Source organism: Lepidochelys kempii, chromosome 1 (genome assembly GCF_965140265.1).
Source record: "Lepidochelys kempii isolate rLepKem1 chromosome 1, rLepKem1.hap2, whole genome shotgun sequence".
NCBI lineage: Eukaryota > Metazoa > Chordata > Testudines > Cheloniidae > Lepidochelys > Lepidochelys kempii.
The window spans coordinates 95,713,757-95,734,066 of NC_133256.1; the positions used below are offsets into that span (position 1 = coordinate 95,713,757).

At 42.1% G+C, this 20,310-nt stretch overlaps 1 protein-coding gene across 2 annotated transcripts in view; it reads left to right on the forward strand.

The window, feature by feature from the left end:
• The first annotated feature begins 7,639 nt into the window (after positions 1–7,639).
• The window catches only part of CLDN10 (claudin 10), a 110,252-nt gene continuing 97,581 nt past the window's right edge, over positions 7,640–20,310 (forward strand). The window contains exons 1-2 of one of the 2 annotated variants that reach the window (XM_073347911.1): positions 7,640–7,871; positions 11,122–11,286. In XM_073347911.1, coding sequence (XP_073204012.1) covers positions 7,643–7,871; positions 11,122–11,286 — 394 coding nt within the window. In that variant the 5' untranslated portion in view covers positions 7,640–7,642. Of the gene's footprint in view, positions 7,872–10,899; positions 11,287–20,310 lie in introns of those variants that run through there. The other variant, XM_073347929.1, reaches the window with a different exon arrangement.

Below are 20,310 nucleotides of genomic sequence, written 5' to 3' on the forward strand. Positions count from 1 at the left end.
TGTAGTAAGAGTGTCTAAGTAAGAATATACATTACAATTTTAAAGCTAACCAGTGACCTATAAGTGACTTGCCACAAGATGTCAGAACATGTTAGTATTAGAGCTGAGTGCGTCTAATATTTATTTCATTTTCTTTCTTGATATGGGAATTAGATGCAGTGCTCCTGTCAGATATTTCTAAGTTATCTGCAAAAACGCTAGAGTTTTCAGTTGCCTAAGTAACCACTGGAATCATGGTTAAAGTCCCCTCTCCCCCAGGTCTGAAATGGTTCCCCCATGGGCAGGCATGGAATTTGTTTGGCCCTGTTGGCCTGACTGGAGCTGCTCCCCCAAATATAGAAGTCAAACTACATCTGTGGTTTCTTATGTGCACAATTTTCGAGCATTTCTTATCTGTCTACCTGTGCTAAAGAAATAGCACTCGCATCAATCAGCTGGAGGTAATATTGCACTAGACAACCCAAAGAAGAAGAAAAAAATTAAAAAATGGCAGCTTTGAGGAAAGTAAAGCCAGATAGCTTCAAAGACTTAAATGGAGCTGACAACACTAGCTGAGGCTCTATTCCCAAAATTAGAATATAGACTATCAGCCAGATTCACAAAAGTACCTAGGCACTTAAGTCCACCATTTAGGCACTACTGCCATTCTCAAAACCTCAGCTGCCACCCAACCTATCAGGTACCTAAGTCCACAGCGGTGGGCATGCACAAAGCTGTCTAAGTCCTGATGTTACCCCAGAGCTAATGACCTGCTTGGAGCCCTAGCACAAGCCAAAGTCTCAGCGAAGGATTCTTAAACTATATATCCCACACCTATCTCACGAGTAGGGCCCAATCCTGTGGGCATTCTCACAGCACACATAAGGATTGGGCCCAGCACAAAATACAAAGGTGGGACAGGAGTGTGTCCCAGAAGAGCCAATAGCCTGGTAATTAGGGCACTCAGCTGGGATGTGGGTTCAAGTCCCTGCTCCAAAACAAGCAGAGCAGGATTTTTCACAAGAAGGGGCTGACCTGGCTTAGGTGCTTAACTTGAGAGGAGGGGTTTATAGCTGGGAATGTGTGCATGTCTGACCCATCAGTTAGCTCCCGAAGCTCCAAACCAATGAAAGTTAGGCACCTAAATGACTTTGAGGATTTGAGCCCTAAACCCCATCCCTTTCATCTGTACTTTATTCCTGGCTAGCTTGGGTATCTCTCTGCTCAGCTTGCTGGCTTCTGAGAATCCCTTTTTTAGGCATCTAAGTCTTCCCATGCATTGGATGGGGAAGCAGGGCACCTAACTCAGGACTGAGAATTCCACTAGGCAGCAGGGCACCTGGCGGGGTTGGTGCGGCAACACCTTCATTCTTTTATGAATCTGGATCTATGTACAGAGAGATTCCCAGAGCAAACGTGTAACTTGGCTGAAAGTGCTAGAAAGAAAAGCAAATCCACACTTCAAACAATGTGTTCCTCCTCCTTTCCTGATGGAGATTGCACTTAGCTGAGCAGGTGAGAATTCACTATTGTTACTAATTTATCACACTAGCTACTCTTCATTGTAAACATGCATGTCCTACTTCCATTGCATCTAAGATATACTAGGAATTGAAGAAGATTATAAGTCACGAAGTACGAATCAAATAGCTGGGAATATGCCAGGGAAGAATATTTTCTTTTAAGAATGAACTAATTGACTTGAAGTGTATGGGAACAATTACAAGTACCAAACTTGTAAGGATGTTCAGACCAAACACTACTTCTTTGCAAAGAGCATATCTTACGTATTTGTGATTTTTTTGAACTGTACCTTCTATGGATATGAAAAAGGAGATTTATAGTGACATCTGGTTATAGCTATGTAAATTAAAAGGCCTCTTCCTTCTGTGCCCACTCTACATCAGTTTAAAGCCACATTAGAGGAATACCGGAATGTATGTGCGAAATAATAACGGCTTTAGTGCAGCATTATCCAGAGGGTTGTACAATAATCTATCTGGAAAATATTCTTACTTAGTCACTTTTTGATCTCTCTGATTTGGTGCGCGCACTGTATGCAAGGGAGCAGAAGATCAGGATTGTTAACAGTGTTCAGGCAATGTCAGAAAGCAAATGATGGCTCACAGATCTGACAGTGCCAGGAGGATACAGAACTGAAGGAAGGATCATTCCTGGTAGCAAGAACAAAAAGAAATAAGCTCTTTAATCTGTTCATAAGAATGATGAGTTATGCTCACTGTTTTGCTGCTGCTTTACATCTAAAAAGAACCGTTTAGCAGAAGTGAAAATCCATGAGGTGTAACTCTTTCTTAATTGTAAATAAAGAAACCAATATTACAGAGACCTTAGGGCAATCAGTGTGTGAGACACAACTGGATATAGTAAGGGGGCATGGGCTGCACCATACCCACTATTGTTACTGCTTATGCCTCTGTGTCTATTACATCACATCCATGGGATGGCTAAGCTGCTCAATGTCATCAAGAGCAGGGACTGGGATTTGGGTAAAACTGCACTGTCTGCAACTCAATCCAGAAGAGTCATATTAGGCTAGTAGGTTGTGGGAACCAAATGGAAGAAAAGTCAGAATTGTCAGCTCCTTCTATTGAGGGAGTCTGACCACCTTCTGTTAATAAGGTTTGCAATCTGGAGATCCTGTTGGAGCCACAGCTGCTTCAGTATGCTCAGATAGGAGCAGTGGCCACGATTTGCACGTTGAGAAAGTTTCAGATTTTTCTTTTGTATACAGACCTTGCCCCAGTGCTCCTGGTCTTTGTCACTTTGAGATGAGGCTATTTCAATGCATTGTGCATAGGCTGTTGCCTTTACTCACAACCTTTTCTTATGCAGAATGTGCCAGCCCATTTGTTACAGGGTGTTTTGCATAAACAGCATATGAATCCTATACTTTGTAATCTGCAATGGTTTCTGATTCATTTCCAGGGGCAATTTAAGGTGTTGGTTATATCCTACACTATAAACTTAAATGGTTTGAGTCCTGGGTCACCTCAGAGTCATTTCTCACTGTACCATAACCACAGCCATTAAGAGGACCTGAAGTCCTTGATCTAAAAACTCCTGGTCTTGAGGGAGCTGGACACAGAGCATTTTCAGTGAGGGGTTCTCAGTGGAATACATTTTCTGCTTTACCTTGTCTAACCCTGATTTTGTTGAATTTCATGTTATGCTGCAAGGTCCATTTATTGTCTTCCCAGGCTTTTCCTAAAAGTGAGGGAAGGAAGAGGAGGGGCATCAGTAGGAGAGTTCTGGTTTTGGAGACCTCCAGAACATCTGAGAGGTCTCAGTTATTTAGACATGGGTTGTATAATGTTGCACTTTTGTGTGCTTGTGCCCAGAGCATGATTTGGGTGTATTTAAAAACCCTAAATAGATATAAAAAATTAAGTTAAATTCTGTCAAGAAACATGCATGTCCAGCTCCACATGACATCAAGTGTATTTAAACCAGGGAGCGACGCGGGCCTAGGGATGTGCTGGCCGCTGCTTCCCACAGCCCCCATTGGCCTGGAACAGTGAACCGTGGCCAGTGGGAGCTGCCATCGGCCGAACCTGCGGATGCGGCAGGTAAACAAACCAGCCCAACCTGCCAGGAGGCTTATCCTGGTGGGCCTCTGGCCAAAGGTTGCCGATCCCTGATTTAAACACTCTTATCTGAGAGATTGCTTTGGTCCTTGATTATTGTATTTGTGTGTTTAAAAGAATACGAGTATGAATGCAAGCTAAAGAGAAATTCAAAGCAGAATGAAGATATATATGCATTTAAAAAGTAATCATAACTTATGGTTTCCATGACTGGCCCAGTCAATGGACACCTTTTTTGCACAATGAGTTGATTTAATCAGTATGTTCTTAGACCCATTTCAAGTGTGCCTGGTGATATTTCTTAAGTTCTTTTTTTACTAATGTGAACAAGCATAGTTAAAAATAAACCTAAAGATAACCCTCAAGATAAAATTACTTGCTTGTTCTTTACCAGGCTGATTATCTGTGCCACACAGAACATTGTATGGTACTAATAATCATTAGGGGTGTGTGCAGTAATTTAATTTTGACTCCTTGTGGAAGGGCATGCTCCCCCCACCCACCATCCTGGCAGGAGGTCACTCTTCCTTCCCCCCACCTTGGCCCAGCAGGAAGTTGCTTGTCCTTCCCCTGCCCCGCAGCTCCCAGGGCTGGGAGGAGTTCTGTGCCCCCAGTGTTTGTGGAGGGTCATGCCCCTGCTTACCCCACCTTGTGCACACTGCTGCTTATCTAGTGCCACAAATTTACAGAGCACTTCACAAACAAAAAAGATATGATAGTAACAATAAAAGCGTTGGTATCCAATAAATGGTGGGAAAATGCACGTGGGTTGTTTTTAGTTTTTATAAAACATATCTTTGAATAATGTGATAAAATGTAATACTCCAGGGAATAGTAATTGTTTATATAGGGATTTTTTTAATGTACTCATTTAATAATCCTAATATAGTTAAGTTGATTTGATCATGTATACACATGATCACCAGAGTAGTCAGTTTTATCTGAATTTAGCCATTTTTGCATGAAAATTGTTTTAGTCCACCCTGGCAAACATTACTACAGCAAAAATTTTAGAGTCAATAGTATGTTTTTATTGAACTCTTCATTTTAGGTTAAAGAGATTAATTTATATAAATATACAAAATATAAAAGTCAGACTATTACTTGCCCACATAAACTTTAATAGCTTTCTGCAAAACAATTTCAGTTGCCAACTATATTTTAGGAATTGGCATTGGTATGCTTTTATAAGAGCATGCCCGTAGCAATAGCAGTATTTCATGTTGTTCGCATGATTTTCAATTAAGTTCCACAGGATTACATATTTCATGTGATTAATGATTTGTCTATTTGAAGTTTTAGATCAATAGTGTAATACAGATCAGGATCTATGCTCTGACGTTTCCTTCCCTTTTCGTTTGGAAATTCAGCAAGCTATCAGGACAAAATTCTCTTCCAACAGTTATGTCTGTTCAGTTACAAAGAAGACAATCAGCATTTTCCAAGATGTTAACAGATTAATTTTTAATTCTGCCTTGAACTTCTTAAATAACTGATTAACTTTTTCCTCAGAGCTTAACTTCAGAAATGTTACCTATCAGCTCTGTGTTCTTGGGGAACCAGGGTGCAGTACCCAGCCTGTCTGACTCAAAAGACCTCCCCCTTCTTCCCTGCCTCTGCTCGAACCAAAGCTGATCAGAAGAAAGACTTACAAAAAGCAATGAAAAGGCAACGGGAGACACACTTAAACCCCTAGGATAAGAGTGACAGGATTAAGGAAACTCCCCTAGCCTCATCTGCATCAAAGATGGGACAGGGAGGCATCTCCATTAACATACAGAATGGAGAATAGAGATTCCAAGGCAAGAACCGTATGGAACTCTGGGACCAGAAAAGCAAGGAAGCACTGCATGATGGGGGATCTCTGCTTCAGATGTTAATGAACCCATGCCTGCACACACCCAGCTCAGTAGTTATCAGACCAATTCTACTAATAAATCCTTTATTAGTATCCTAAATAGTGAAGCTCCCTAATTGCATTGTGAGCTCCCTCCAAGGAACACTGCCCATAGGCAGGAATGATCAGTTCCTATTGTCTAGCCTGAACAAAACAACTTTGGTATACTCCCTTGAGCCATCAGTTTACCCATAAACAAGTCTAGTGTTCTCCTTTGAACCATTGTTGTTTCCCTACAAAAACCCCTACCAGTGCTCAAGTAAGTGCTCTGATGGCTGGATCCAAAATCTGTATCAGTTCCATTGGGACTTCATCTTCTCCTGACTGATCGTGCTGGGGGTTCTGCCTGTCTCCAGCACTCCGGACCCACAGCTACCACCACGAAGGGAACCCAGATCGATTCAAGCTTCACGGAGTGGTGAGAACCCATCTCTCTCTCTCTCTCTCTCTCTCTAGATATAGCCTTCTGACCCTGACCTGTTTGATCAGTTATAGTTTTCTAAACCTGACTTTTATAATCAAATTTAAGTTAGATTTAATATTATAAGTGTTTTGTTTGTTTGGTTCCCCTATGGTTATTACCTGGCAATAAATAACGTTTATGGTTAAGCTGGTTGCTTCTCTCTCTCTCTCTCCCTTGTGAGTGGCTTTTCTGGCTTCCTCATTCGCTCTGCAGCAACGCTCCTCATACCTAAGTGAAAGATTCCTGCAGTGCCCAAAAATCCTGTAGGGTTTGCTCATCAAGTGGGTTACTACCAGAACAATTGTAATGTGAAATTGGGGATAGGGACATGGTGAACCTGGGACATAGAAGGGTGGCAGCTTGGAAATGCTGCTTGACCCAGCCTACTGAGTCCAACGACATATACGGATCAGCTTGGGAGTGCGGATTAACCCGGTTTTGTGTGAGTGAGTGAGTGAGACAGAGAGAGATTCTGAGGCTGGAAGAACCCTGCCCTGGGGAACCTAGGTCTTGCAGAATAGCTCCATTGGGAGGGAACTGGGAGAAGCAGAGCGCTGTATGAGAACACAAGTGACACAAGAAGTAGATTGATAGAATTACAGAACACCCCCCCCCCCCCCCCAAAAAAAAAAAGTAACCCTAACAAATGTGTGTCCGAAAGTAACGGGCAAATCTGGTAACAGAAATGAAGGCACAAAATAGGATTATTTCCTACCACTTTTCACAAACACTTAATACAGGACACAGTTCTTGTTACCATGAACTCAGTGAAATTACTTACAACAGGGTAAAAATCGCCGTTAAATAGAGGATCAGCATCAAAGCTTATGAGCCAATTAAGTTCCACTTAAGGCCTTAGAATGCAGTTTGGGATTTAAATGGAGCATAAGACTTGTGCAGGCCTGCAGTGAATATCAGTCAGATGATAGTGTATTCTGCACTCAGCAGAAAGGGCTAGATGCACAAAGATTTATTTAGGTAACACCTAACCCCCAGGCACCCTGCCACCAAGAAGAATCCACAGCCTTGAATTAGGCACCCAGGATGCTTGGGGGGAGTTAGGCACCTAAGGAAGGGTCCTCAGAAGCCAGTTAGCTGAGCAGGGAGCTGCCTAACCTCGCCAGGAGTGAAATACAGAGAAAAGGGGCAGGATGTATTTAGGTATCTAGCTCCCACTGGTCTGGTCCTCTAGATGCCTGACTGACATGCCAGAAGGAGGCACTTCCCTCTGCTCAGAATTCCAGGAGAAGGTTCATGGCTGAGAGTTAGGCACCAAAGCCAGGTCAGCTGCTGAGACAGAGGCCTGCTAGGGCATGGGCTCTCATGAAAAGCTAGAGAAAGCCCCAATTATAGCCAATAATCCAATGGTCAGCAGTACCGGATTTACCATGGTGCCAGGCCCAAGGTCCAAAGGGGGCATGACCCACTCTTCTCCTCCCCCCGCTCTCTCCTGTGGGGGCAGAAGCTTGCCAGAGCAGGGCAGGCTCCGCCAGCAGCCAAGCTCCTCCCCTGCCTCTTCCCACAGCGTGCTACAGTTCCCTCCCCTCCTCCTCTCCCTGCTGCCGATCAGCTGTTTGCCGAGGGGGAAGAGCGGAGCCTCAGCATGCTCGCTGCTCCAGGGAGGAGGTGGAGAAGAGGCAGGGGTGGGGCCTTGGGGAAGGGACTGGAATCGGGGCATACCCCCTCCAGTCCCCTTCCATGAGCACCCCCATGACCCCAGCCAACACCCCCAGCCCTCTGCCCATCCTGACCCTTGCACCCCCTCACGCCTCCCCAGCCCCCTGCCCTGACTCCTGCAACCCCCCGCACATAACCAGCCCTCCCTGTGTCCTGACTCCTGCACCCCCCCACATCCCCATCCCCATCCTGAGCACCAAACGGGAGCTCCTGCACCCCCCCCTGTCTCACCAAACAGGAGCTGCCCCAGGTAAGTGATCCACACCCCAACCTCCTGAGACCCCTCCCTCACCCTCCTGGCCAGACCCCGCACCACAATGTTTTTTTTACAATATTTGGAAAGATCATTATGTGGTCCATCGAGACCCTCTGCGATTTTCAAGTAGTCTGTGGAAAAATAAGTTAGATTACAAAAACAACCAAGGTACCTCACTTTATTTTCATTTACTTGCTATTACTTATAGGAGGAGAATGAAGAAAAAAAAAGAACAAAAAACGGGGGCGGGGGGAGATAAGAGAAAATGTTCTTTTTCTTGGCTGGGTCCCAAGGAGAGGCCCCAAAAATGAAGCTGAGCACAGGGATGGGGGGCACCACTAACTCTAAATCCACCACTGGCTGTCACATCACCTGGGCTGGGGATACTGTGTCGACTGATCCCCACAGTCTCCAACCTACCTGGGCAGTACAGCAGATATGGCCCTGTGGGAGGAGGGGCAGCTCAGTGCAGAGAGAGACAAAGAGAATGGGCTAGAACCAGGTAGGTACCCGCTCTATGTGGGCAGAGGCGGGGGGGATTCTGTTTATCCCCTCCCCAGCCCTGCTGTGCTTGCAGTTTACCCCTGGCCCCTTCCTTGCTCCAGGGAGCAACCCAAGCTGCCACCCCACTGTGCTTTTGACCCCAGCCCCTTTTACAATCATTCCCCAGGGGGGCCCACAAATATGTTTGGCGCCGGGCCCACAAAAAGTTAATCTGGCCCTGGTGGCCAGGGAACTCCCCTGAAGGGTGGGAGATGTGGTTTCAAATCCCTGATCTGCCTGCTTTGGAGCAGAGACTTGAATTCACATCTACCACCACCCAGGTAAGTGTCCAAGCCACCAGGCTACTGGGTATTGTAGGGTGGGAGGTCACTCTCTCTTGTTGGAGCTGTTCTACTTCGTATAAATAATTAAATATTCATTAGGCCAGAGAGAGAGAAAATGACTCTAGTCCAGTGGTTAGGGCATTCAGGTGGGATGTGGGAGAGACAGAGAGACCTAACCCCAAAACACTCAATAGTCTAGTGGGCTAGGGCACTGACTGGGAGGTCGAAGACGTGAATAAAAGTCCCTGCTCCAAATCAGGCAGAGCAGGGATTTGAATTTGGGCCACCTACATTCATAGATTACAAGGACAGAAGGGCCCATTGTCATCTCCTGCTCTGACCTCCTGTATAAGACAGGCCATAGGACTTCCCCAAAATAATTCTTGTTTGAACTAGAGCAGACGTTTTAGAAAAATGTCCAGTCTTGATTTTAAAATGGTCAGTGATGGAGAATCCACCACAACCCTTGGTAAATTGTTCTAATCGTTAAGTATCCTCATGGTTAAAAATGTACACCTTATTTCCAGTCTGAATTTGTCTAGCTTCAACTTCCAGCCAGTGGATCGTGCTATACCTTTCTCTGCTAAATTGAAGAGCACATTATTAAATATTTGTTCTCCATGTAGTTACCTATATATGCATCCCAAGTGAGTGCCTTACCCAGTAGGCCACCAGATGCGCACAATTGCCCCCACCTCGGTTTTGTGACAAATATAATATTTTAGGTAGGCTTTGAGAATGCCTATGGGATTGGGCCCCACTGGAGAGAGAGGCGAGGGAACACCTCATTTAAGAATCCCTCTTTGGACGGCAGGGGCTTCATCTTCATCTTTCTAAGCCCTTGTTACATGTGGGGCAGTATCAGCACTTAGGTGGCTTTGCACATGCCTACTGGCCGAAACTTTTACACCTATGGGACTTGGGCATCTCTGGGGTTAGGTGGCAGCTGAGCAGTGATTTTGAGAATGTCAGTATTGCATAAATGGTTGATTTAGGCACCTAAAGGAGCAGTTAGACACATAATACCTTTGTGGATCTGGCCCTAAGTGTTTACAGGACTGGGCTCCAGTAAGTTGTCATCTGGCTGTGGAAAGGGGTAGTAAGGCATTTCTAGTTGTTTTAAGTTCACCTTAGTTATCAACAGTAAATGCAACATCTCTTGTTCGTGATAACTGGTTAGATAAGTATGGAAACTAGTGAGGCAGCACCTGTGCCTTCAGCGTCTATACTGACTACTTCACTAGAGAATGGACAACCATTAATGTAGAATAGCTTGTTGCTTTGGGGAAAAAAGACAGCTCAGGTCCTGAAGACACATCTTCATTGGTTCTCTCAAGCCCCTGCAAGAATCAATATAGTCCCTAAGAAAAGGTGAAAACCTAATAGTTTTGTATGGCCTAGGTAGATCAGTAACATAATATTTATCCCTGGGGATCTATTCAGTGATGGCATATTTAAATAGTCTCCTCTATTCCATTAGCATTCTAATGCGGAAGAATATGCATAATTTTTAAAGGTATACTTATCTTATGGCACATAGCCGATTACTGTATTATCTGACAGTGAGGCGGAATTGGATTCTTCCTGTATAAATTTACTCATCCTCATTGTTAGAACAATCTGTTACAGGATGTCATTTAGTATTCAGTGGCAATGCTGTCTGTCATCTCTTTAAAAGTAGGTATATTAATAAATACTTTCCATTTGTACTTGGAGTCTGGCAGGTTAATCTATTCATAAGTCAAGAAGCAATCCATTCTCACAGTTTAATTCTGTGTACAGATTTTTTATCTTCCAAAATACAAAGGTGCAAACACAATGCCTGCCCCAAAGACTTTACAATCTTAAAGACAGAGCTACCAGTTCAACTACTGCTGACAAGTGAATTTATTTTAGACTCTTTTAAAATGTATTTTTCAAATAATAGTTGATCCCTTTAAAAGTGTTTTGCTACATCTGCTAACGGGTACTGAACAATTTGGACTCTGCACTTTTTTCTAGGGTTGTTAAGTTTCCAATTAACTAAAAATTAAGCATTAACTAGAATACCAGAAATGAGAAAAAATATAAAAAAATGAAGTTCATTTTTAAAATTAAAAATTAATTTATTGATTTGTAACATCCATCACTAATTATCTAAAAGAAAAAAAATCACACTTTTTGTTTGTCTCTAAATGTCTATGGTGCCTGGGTCTTTAAGGCAAGCAAACATGAAAAATGTCTTGTCCCCATATTAACTTTCTGCAACACTTGTTCAAGTGTAATTTGCTTGTGTTGTACCTATTGCTTACCCAGATGACTGAAGTACTCTCCACATACCACACAGTGACATTGCTAATTGTCCAGGATATAGTGAAAGTCAAGAAGCATGTTAGGGATACAGATTTTAGCTTTGATATTTTGTTTTGGTGGAATAGGAGCTGTTATTGCTGCCACTGCGTCAAATGAGTGGAAAGTAACCAGCAGAGCAACATCAGTTATCACTGCAACTTGGGTTTTCCAGGGTCTTTGGATGAACTGCGCAGGAAATGCACTGGGTGCTTTTCATTGCAGACCTCATTTTACCATCTTCAGACTAGAAGGTAAGTAGAGGTAATTTTACTCGAACTATGACAGTGCATGAAGAACTACATCAGTACAGGGTGATTAAGTAACATTTACAAATAACTCTGAGAATTTCAAGATGTGAGCCTCAGGAGGAAGATAATGATTTTGGTTTGTACAACAGGGTATAACTAGAAACAAGGGTATAAATTTAACAAAAGGAAAATATAAAATTAATATTGGAAATAATTTCCTGACAGTAACATGCATTCCTCTCCTGAGGAAAGACGTAATTCCACTATGTAAGACATTATACAAAAAAAACAAAACACTCCATACTGGACAGAATTCTGGCAAATATACTTTTGGTAACAAACTTCTCTTGGCAGAGGTGGACTAGACTCCCTTGTAGAAATTGGAGATGATAAAGGTCTATGTGAAACTAAATATACTGCTGACAGGAGAGGGTAAGTTATGACAGGATCTCTGACACGTATCAGAACTTCTTACAGTAATTAGGGGCCTGGTCCAATGGTGCATTTGTATATATTCTTCACTATAAGCACATGAGTGTAATGGAACTACGGACATGCTTAGAGCTAAGCACCTATGTACGTGTTTCCAGGATTGGGGATGACATTTTACATGTTAAGTTATAAAGCAGGATATTGTCAAAGGTGAGTTAGAGAGAGAGAGAGAGAGAGATGTATTGTACATCATCTATTGATTTGTAAAAAAGTAAATGTCGGCTGCTCAACTACTGAGTGAAGATGGGGGGGGTTCTCTGTATAGAACAGCATATGGAGAAGCATTTGGTTTAAAATATATGTAGTACTAGTTAAACTTTGAGACACTAAACCATAAAGTCCTTTCTAGAATTTGCATAGTAGAACTACTCAGCTACCAGCAGTCATGCTCCTTCTTTCCCTTGAGGACAAGGGCAAAGGAATTTGCTGAAGCTGGGCTCTCCTGGATGACTGGGGCAAATGAACAAGGTGGAGTAGGTCCACCATAATCCAGTGCGTGGTGGGGGACGGTACTAAAAGAAGACACCGCTAGTAATTTCATGGAATCAGGGAAGAAATCCAGGCCGGAGGCAACCTTGCAAATTCCTCAATGAGAGCTACAAGAATCACTAGTGGGAGTCACTCGTGGCCTGTGGGTCATATAGGCCAATTCCTGGACCTATTGAAGTCAGAAGTTTTGTTCTAGACCTCAGTAGAACCAAAATTTGGCCCATCATGAATAGCTATGAGTTTATACATCTACGCTGCCTTCAGAGCATTTACCTGCTTTGAATACTAGAAATCCATAAAGGTAAAGTTGATTGTCAAAATGACATTATGATGATGATGCAATTATGGGCTTAAAGTTGCAGTCTTGGTATAGGCAAAGCTCCCAGTAAGATCAATGGAACATTTATGTCTCTTTCTACATATTTTATCAGACAGTCCTCAGAACGGCAAAAAATCATGTACTAATTATCTGAATCAGTGAGAAACCTTTTACTTATGTTACAATATAGCTAAAATTAATCAAAAATGGAAAAAAGCTATAAAAACTCAAGTGTACTATTTAAAAATCTGTTCTCTTCTTTTTGAATAGTTGTTTATGGATTGTAATGCTTATTTTTTCTTTAAGTTTTTTTAAAAGAAGAACACTTTCGGTTCAAGAGTATAAGTTAAATTTGTCCTTTAAGTACTTCAGTGACTATAAACTCTCATTATTATAATAATTGTTAGGAAAGTTATTTTCAATATAATCAATCACATTTGTGACTTAAAATTTTACTGCTTTGAACCATTTAATCATTGACTGACTATAACTGGCATAATAAATATGATATGAATATGTATGAATTTTTTAAACAATGTATGTGCAAATCCCAATAAGCTTTTGCTTATTAGTAGTTTATAATAATACAAATATGAAATTAACAGCGTTGAGCAACATGTTCTTATTAAAATGAGATGGCAGCAATAATTTGAATTGACATTTAGGAAAACTAATTTTAATCAGCCAGTGCAAGCACCTCCAAGGTGTCATATTACATGCAGAGAAAAATAGATATGCAAAAATAATGAAGCATTTTGTTTTGTAAAATTACTTAACATCATGATACTCTGAAGAAAACAAGAAATCTGCTGGAAGAGCTTTGCACATAGTGCTATATTGTAAAATATTAATCCACTATTATTCCAAAAGTAACAAAAACTGCTAATGTGTCTTCCAGAGCCCAGTGGTGCTGGAACAGTTTTTATAGTTGGGGTGCTGAAGGTGGAAACCATGTATCTGGGTTATTATTACTACTTCAAACCAGACGGTGTGCCATACCCTTAGTTCCAGCACCTATGCCAGAGCCTCTAGATATCATCATAATTGTTTACATAGTGACTGTGGGCAGGGACTAAGAAATAGCTTTACTATTGCTCACTTATTTTATAGCACTTATTTGCAGTTTGTTATAGCATAAAATACTAAACTGGCTATGCAAGCTCTTCGTTTCTTTAGTAATCTTTAGACAGCTGGATGGGGGGCCAGGAAGAAACAATGCGTTCTAGTCCAAGCTCTTCCACTTACTGGTGTTAATAAACTTCATGGCCTTATCATTTAGCAAGGTATCTTTCTAAATTAAAAGGCAGGAAAGTCTCTTTTCCACATTTTACAAATGGTATAGCTGAGAAGTTCCAGAACTGGAAACTGAATCCTATCTGTCGCATAGCAGACCCAGTTCTCATTCACAGCTATACTGTCTTTCAGAATGGAATTGCCAAACTTATGTGTATGGCAGAGATGTCTGTAACCGTTATACTACCATCATCTCTGCAGCCAGGAATAGTACGCAGGAATCCTGACTGCCAGTGTTCCACTAGGGGTCACCAAATGAAATTAATAGGCAACAGGTTTAAAGCAAACAAAAGGAAGTATTTTTTCACACAATACACAGTCAACCTGTGGAACTCCTTGCCAGTGGATGTTGTGAAGGCCAAGACTATAACAGGGTTAAAAAAAGAACTAGATAAATACATGGAGGATAGGTCCATCAATGGCTATTAGCCAAGATAAGGAGGGATGGTGCCAGAATCTGGGAATGGGCGACAGGGGATGCATCACTTGATGATTACCTGCTCTGTTTATTCCCTCTGGGGCACCTGGCATTGGCCACTTTCAGAAGACAGGATACTGGGCTGGATGGACCTTTTGTCTGACCCAGTATGGCCGTTCTTAAGTACTGACTAGCAAATAGTTGTTTAAACCACTGGTATAGTATGTCACATCTCCTTCTTGTGACTGGTTTACCTAGAGGATAATAGCGTACTACTACTACCAGGTACTCCATTAGCTCAAGTGGTAAAGGTCTGTGTAACTCATGTAAAGGTTCTGGGTTCATAACTTGAACTCATTTTGGTTTAAATATTAGTTATTTAAAAAACATATGTTTAAAAAACATTAAGGTTGCAAAGTCAAGCACTGAAAACCTTAATCCAGCCCCATTATGAGTATTGGTTTGTCTAATTACACAATCACATGCTTTCTGATCTACTGGATTCCTGCTTCACCCAGTGCACAAGATGGACAGTGAATGGGGCACAGGGTTGCAAGAAGGACAGGGATGTTCTCTTGTGGTTAAGGCACTGGAATAGAAGACGAGAGCTGGGTACTTTTCCTGGCTCTATCACATCATTGTACTGTATATGAGGTTGGGCAACACTCTATCATACCCAAATATTAGAAAGTCTAGAACTTAACAGAGAAGGCCCTGATCCAGCAGAGCACTTAAGCGCTGAAATAATTTAATGCAATTCTCATTGTCCCCAACTTACACTGCTTGCCTAAATGTATGTTTGCCCCTTAGCATATGCAATGGTCAAAAATAACAAACCACTATGAGATTACTAAGTACCATTTCCAATAATCTTCTAGAAACAAGTTAAAATATAGGCAAAGAAGTAAAATTAAGTGTGTAGAATTTTTGTAAAGAAAACGTAATATTGGTCTGAGGTATTAGCTGGATACCACTGAAACATTCTTGCAGCTTTAATTTGTGCATAACAAAGGTGTTTTGGTTTTTTTGGGGGCAGGTGGGGATTGGTTTTCTTTTAATAGCACGCTAAGCTCCACATTCTGTATTATTGATTCTTCTGCTGTGTTAAAGTCTTCTGAAAAAAGAAAAGGAGTACTTGTGGCACCTTAGAGACTAACCAATTTATTTGAGCATGAGCTTTCGTGAGCTATAGCTCACTTCATCAGATGCATACCGTGGAAACTGCAGAAGACATTATATACACACAGAGACCATGAAACAATACCTCCTCACACCCCACTGTCCTGATGGTAATAGCTTATCTAAAGTGATCATCAAGTTGGGCCCAACTTATCACTTTAGATAAGCTATTACCATCAGGACAGTGGGGTGTGAGGAGGTATTGCTTCATGGTCTCTGTGTGTATATAGTGTCTTCTGCAGTTTCCACGGTATGCATCCGATGAAGTGAGCTGTAGCTCACGAAAGCTCATGCTCAAATAAATTGGTTAGTCTCTAAGGTGCCACAAGTACTCCTTTTCTTTTTGCGAATACAGACTAACACGACTGTTACTCTGAAAGTCTCCTGAGAAATCCTTGCTTTTGTTCATTAGGGTGTACTATTTTATACCATAAAGTAGATATTTTATTAATCTTATGTAGCAACATTTTCCTTGAAGACCCAGAAAGTCTTCTGTTGGAGTTTTAACTTCTAGCTCCTTATTTTTGAAAAGATAAATTGTGAAGATTTAGCTCGTTCAAACCAACGGATTTCAAAAGCTAAATCCACCCACACCTTACAGTTAAGTGCAGTTATTCTTCTCAACTGGAAGGCCTTCTATGAGGTTTTCCCCACATGCTTCTAATTTTTTAAAATATTCCATGTTGTTCTACAGAAATCAGTGACACCAACATGCATAACTGTTGATATTTTCATATTCAAAGGAAATCAACTAAAATGTGGTATCTTATTTAACATGAGGCTCTTCTTCTACCGCTGACAATCAGATACAAGACATGTCTAAGATTTATATTTGGTTACACAGTACATTTGTTCAAAGTGATGAACACTGATTCATATTTCCAAAGGAAATGTGAACTTAGGAGTTCTGTATTTCCTTTCCCAGATGGAGATGTTCCAAAATGCTCTCCTATTTGTAGACTGCTTTTCCTTTCTCCAAAAGTGACATTATGATAAGACAGAATGAAAACTACTTCTACTGACATCAATACCCTGTATATAGCAGAAATAGGAGAACAAGCCACACCAAAAAGAGTGAAAAGTGACTCACTGACCCCATTTTATCATGTTAATTAATTGACCTACCAGCGGATTCATCCTTCACAGGGACATAAGCACCTTCTCAGCTACAAGGCTGGCCAAAAAAACAAACAAAACAAAGAGCTGTTCGGAGCTCAGCCTCCAGGGCAAGCCTTGCAATGCACAGGTCAGCTCTATTTTCAATTCCAGAAGCGGCACAAGGTAGGGGAGGAAACAGTATAATTAATTAAAAGAACAACACACACTGCCACCACCACCTAGCTCTTATATAGTGCTTTTCTTCAAGAGATCTCAAAGTACATTACAAAGGAGGTAACGCCATTATTGAGAGCGGGTTCAGAGGGAGAAACAATTTATGGTCTGATTTTACCTCCTTCCAGCATCTTTGGGCTTCACAAAACCTAAGGCCAGCCCTGCTCTGTTGCTATGAAATAGCCTCTCATATCCTGGTTACATAATAAGAAAAGGAGTACTTGTGGCACCTTAGAGACTAACCAATTTATTTGAGCATGAGCTTTCGTGAGCTACAGCTCACTTCATCAGATGTATGCCGTGGAAACTGCAGCAGACTTTATATATACACAGAGAATATGAAAAAATACCTCCTCCCACCCCATTGTCCAGCTGGTAATAGCTTATCTAAAGTGATCATCAGGTGGGCCATTTCCAGCACAAATCCAGGTTTTCTCACCCTCCACCCCCCCACACAAATTCACTCTCCTGCTGGTGATAGCCCATCCAAAGTGACAACTCTTTACACAATGTGCATGATAATAAAGTTGGGCCATTTCCTGCACAAATCCAGGTTCTCTCACCCCCTCACCCCCCTCCCAAAAACCACACACACAAACTCACTATCCTGCTGGTAATAGCTCATCCAAAGTGACCATTCTCCCTACAATGTGCATAATTAAGGTGGGCCATTTCCAGCACAAATCCAGGTTTTCTCACATCCCCCCCACCCCCATACACACACAAACTCACTCTCCTGCTGGTAATAGCTCATCCAAACTGACCACTCTTCAAGTTAAAATCCAAGTTAAACCAGAACATCTGGGGGGGGGGGGGGTAGGAAAAAACAAGAGGAAACAGGCTACCTTGCATAATGACTTAGCCACTCCAAGTCTCTATTTAAGCCTAAATTAATAGTATCCAATTTGCAAATGAATTCCAATTCAGCAGTTTCTCGCTGGAGTCTGGATTTGAAGTTTTTTTTGTTTTAAGATAGCGACCTTCATGTCTGTGATTGCGTGACCAGAGAGATTGAAGTGTTCTCCGACTGGTTTATGAATGTTATAATTCTTGACATCTGATTTGTGTCCATTTATTCTTTTACGTAGAGACTGTCCAGTTTGACCAATGTACATGGCAGAGGGGCATTGCTGGCACATGATGGCATATATCACATTGGTGGATGTGCAGGTATACGAGCCTCTGATAGTGTGGCTGATGTTATTAGGCCCTGTGATGGTGTCCCCTGAATAGATATGTGGGCACAATTGGCAACGGGCTTTGTTGCAAGGATAAGTTCCTGGGTTAGTGGTTCTGTTGTGTGGTATGTGGTTGTTGGTGAGTATTTGCTTCAGGTTGCGGGGCTGTCTGTAGGCAAGGACTGGCCTGTCTCCCAAGATTTGTGAGAGTGTTGGGTCATCCTTTAGGATAGGTTGTAGATCCTTAATAATGCGTTGGAGGGGTTTTAGTTGGGGGCTGAAGGTGACGGCTAGTGGCGTTCTGTTATTTTCTTTGTTAGGCCTGTCCTGTAGTAGGTAACTTCTGGGAACTCTTCTGGCTCTATCAATCTGTTTCTTTACTTCTGCAGGTGGGTATTGTAGTTGTAAGAAAGCTTGACAGAGATCTTGTAGGTGTTTGTCTCTGTCTGAGGGGTTGGAGCAAATGCGGTTGTATCGCAGAGCTTGGCTGTAGACGATGGATCGTGTGGTGTGGTCCGGGTGAAAGCTGGAGGCATGCAGGTAGGAATAGCAGTCAGTAGGTTTCCGGTATAGGGTGGTGTTTATGTGACCATTGTTTATTAGCACTGTAGTGTCCAGGAAGTGGATCTCTTGTGTGGACTGGACCAGGCTGAGGTTGGTGGTGGGATGGAAATTGTTGAAATCATGGTGGAATTCCTCAAGGGCTTCTTTTCCATGGGTCCAGATGATGAAGATGTCATCAATATAGCGCAAGTAGAGTAGGGGCTTTAGGGGACGAGAGCTGAGGAAGCGTTGTTCTAAATCAGCCATAAAAATGTTGGCATACTGTGGGGCCATGCGGGTACCCATAGCAGTGCCGCTGATCTGAAGGTATACATTGTCCCCAAATGTGAAATAGTTATGGGTAAGGACAAAGTCACAAAGTTCAGCCACCAGGTTAGCCTATTTCCTCTTGTTTTTTCCTCCCCCCCCCCCCGCCAGATGTTCTGGTTTAACTTGGATTTAAACTTGGAGAGTGGTCAGTTTGGATGAGCTATTACCAGCAGGAGAGTGAGTTTGTGTGTGTATGGGGGTGGGGGGGATGTGAGAAAACCTGGATTTGTGCTGGAAATGGCCCACCTTAATTATGCACATTGTAGGGAGAATGGTCACTTTGGATGAGCTATTACCAGCAGGATAGTGAGTTTGTGTGTGTGGTTTTTGGGAGGGGGGTGAGGGGGTGAGAGAACCTGGATTTGTGCAGGAAATGGCCCAACTTTATTATCATGCACATTGTGTAAAGAGTTGTCACTTTGGATGGGCTATCACCAGCAGGAGAGTGAATTTGTGTGGCGGGGTGGAGGGTGAGAAAACCTGGATTTGTGCTGGAAATGGCCCACCTGATGATCACTTTAGATAAGCTATTACCAGCTGGACAATGGGGTGGGAGGAGGTATTTTTTCATATTCTCTGTGTATATATAAAGTCTGCTGCAGTTTCCACGGCATACATCTGATGAAGTGAGCTGTAGCTCACGAAAGCTCATGCTCAAATAAATTGGTTAGTCTCTAAGGTGCCACAAGTACTCCTTTTCTTTTTGCGAATACAGACTAACACAGCTGTTACTCTGAAACCTGGTTACATAATATCTTCGCTAATGCCCCAGTTGCTTGCATTTAATCTATACAAACATTCATGATTTTACAGTTAAGCATCCTCCTTTGTAATTTGACAACAATTCAAGGACTGTGTTCTGGATCTGCTAACAATGCAAAAGCAGTGTAACACACCTCCTCTACAACGTAAAGTCTGAATTACTCACAGCCACAAGGATATGTGATTTGTGCATTGGCCTACTAAACCCAGGGTTGTGAGTTCAATCCTTGAGGGGGCCATTTGGGATCTGGGGCAAAACTTGGGGATTGGTCCTGCTTTGAGCAGGGGGTTGGACTAGATGACCTCCTGAGGTCCCTTCCAACCCTGATATTCTATGATATGGATACTCATCTACAAGAAGGGGTTCTACCTGAGGGGTAAAAGGTAGTGGTATTCCAAACTCTGCCTACAAAATAAACTTCATCTATTCAAGAAGCCAAAATGAGACACCATTCCCAGCAGATAGTGCAGATGTTCAGAATATGATTCTGTGCACTCCAGTGGGTAGACTTGGGCAAAAAAAAAAATCAGCAAAAAGTAAATTCACCCCCCCAACTGCATTTTTCTGCAAACAGTTTCAGCTGAAAAACAAAACATGCAAAAATGTTGAAACAGTTTGTTTTAGCCATTTCAAAAGGAAATGTTTTGACTTTTCATTCTTGAAATGATATTTGTTTTCAAAAGTTAGCTAA